The 1,559-nt window shown below is 41.6% G+C and overlaps 1 protein-coding gene across 1 annotated transcript in view; it reads right to left on the reverse strand.

Moving 5' to 3' along the window:
• T265_11305 (hypothetical protein) overlaps positions 1-1,559 on the reverse strand; it is a gene marked incomplete at both ends in the record, with an annotated part of 52,068 nt that overhangs the window by 21,512 nt on the left and 28,997 nt on the right. Inside the window, one exon of the mRNA XM_009177929.1 lies at positions 695-793. Within this exon, the coding sequence (XP_009176193.1) occupies positions 695-793 (99 nt within the window). The remainder of the gene's footprint in view (positions 1-694; positions 794-1,559) is intronic.

Consider the following 1,559-nt stretch of genomic DNA (forward strand, 5'->3'; position numbering starts at 1 on the left):
TATATATATATATAGAATGCCTACGGAACGTGTATAGCTTATAAGAAAGTTCTTGGCTGACCTCCGTTGTTGGCAGTTTGACCAGACAGACAGTGGTCTTCAACAAATATACGTGCAACACTAATGTAGCACATCCTGAGTGTGTGAACTTTGCACGCGATCTGCGGAGTTCGACGGATTTGTACACGACTGCCAACTACATCGTGCATTGTCATTAGATTTCATGGTCGCTACATAAATCCGACTTCCGGTTTACTACATGAACATGAGCACAGATTTCAAGCATCTCAAGCTCTCCACGTCGCCCCATTCTTAACCATTAAGTACATGTATTTTCAACATTTCCCGACAGTTCTTTGTATAATAAATTGGAAACTTGAAAACTTCCGGCATGAATATCTGCTTATAGGTTTGGTCTAACCCAGACTGCTACAAACAGTTCAGTTGTTGATTGGATCTTTCGGTGTATTTTAAGAGAGGCTAAAATCTTCTACAAAACTAAGTAAAACGCCTGGTGTTTCGCACATAACATCGTCAGTTAGGTGCTAAAATGTGTTGCAGTCAGTTACAGTCAGGCGTATTAAAGTGGTGACTTTCCGTTGTCCCAGGGTTAAACGCAAGCAAAGGAGTTGGCTTTTCACAAACCGCACAAACAAGTGGTGTTTCACATCAGCATGGCTCAGAAATAACTTACCACAGCCAACTCGGCCAAGTGTTGATTTTGTACTATTGCCTGTCGATAGGCATCCAAATTTCCCTCGGGGAGTTCAGGAACCTTGAGGACCAGGTGAAGCTAGGGAAANTAGGGAAAGAGAAAGCAAATCAGGAAAATGTGGTAGAACGGTACTTAGCTAGAGGGAAAGAAAATGAAAAAAGTTAATTTCACCTTCCTGTAAGGCCGGAATCAAAAGCAACTCGATCCAGGATGGTGAAGATTTTCAACTATCGGGTTTGAAATATGAATACACAGACTTGTAGTCGGTGCGCCGAATATCAATCGACCTGAATTTTACGTCCGCCAAATCGATACGGAGTCGCCGAACGGAATTCATCAATACTGCACAATGTGAATTTACACGCGCGAACAAGTCTCGTATAATTAGTTAGTCATGTTTGCACTAAAACTTCCACGGTAATACGTGACCAACACTAATATATTACTTACAAAGTCGATGGGAGTCATTCTACCACAGTCTCACGTCAAGACAAATGATGCTACAGTAATGAAGGGGCTATTGTACAGCAGAATACGTTGAACAGTAGCATAATCAAGCGTCTTAAGCTAACCCTATCTGAACATGCAAATGAGTTTATTACTCAACGTATGACCAATCTCTTCTGAAGCACATTTTATGTGATTTTATTCTTGGTACATCGAAGCTTTGTTAGTGCGAGAAAAGTCAATGTGCAAAATTACAGCTCTCACGAGTTCAGACAAGGTGCCCGGTCGAGGAAGGACTAGAAATAACGCTGAAAGAGCTACGTGGTTTTTGATCTCCGACTACGGGTCGGCTGTCGACTGATTGAGGTTGGTGCTGCTTTGTAAGATATATATATAT

Source organism: Opisthorchis viverrini (genome assembly GCF_000715545.1).
Source record: "Opisthorchis viverrini unplaced genomic scaffold opera_v5_473, whole genome shotgun sequence".
Lineage (NCBI taxonomy): Eukaryota > Metazoa > Platyhelminthes > Trematoda > Opisthorchiida > Opisthorchiidae > Opisthorchis > Opisthorchis viverrini.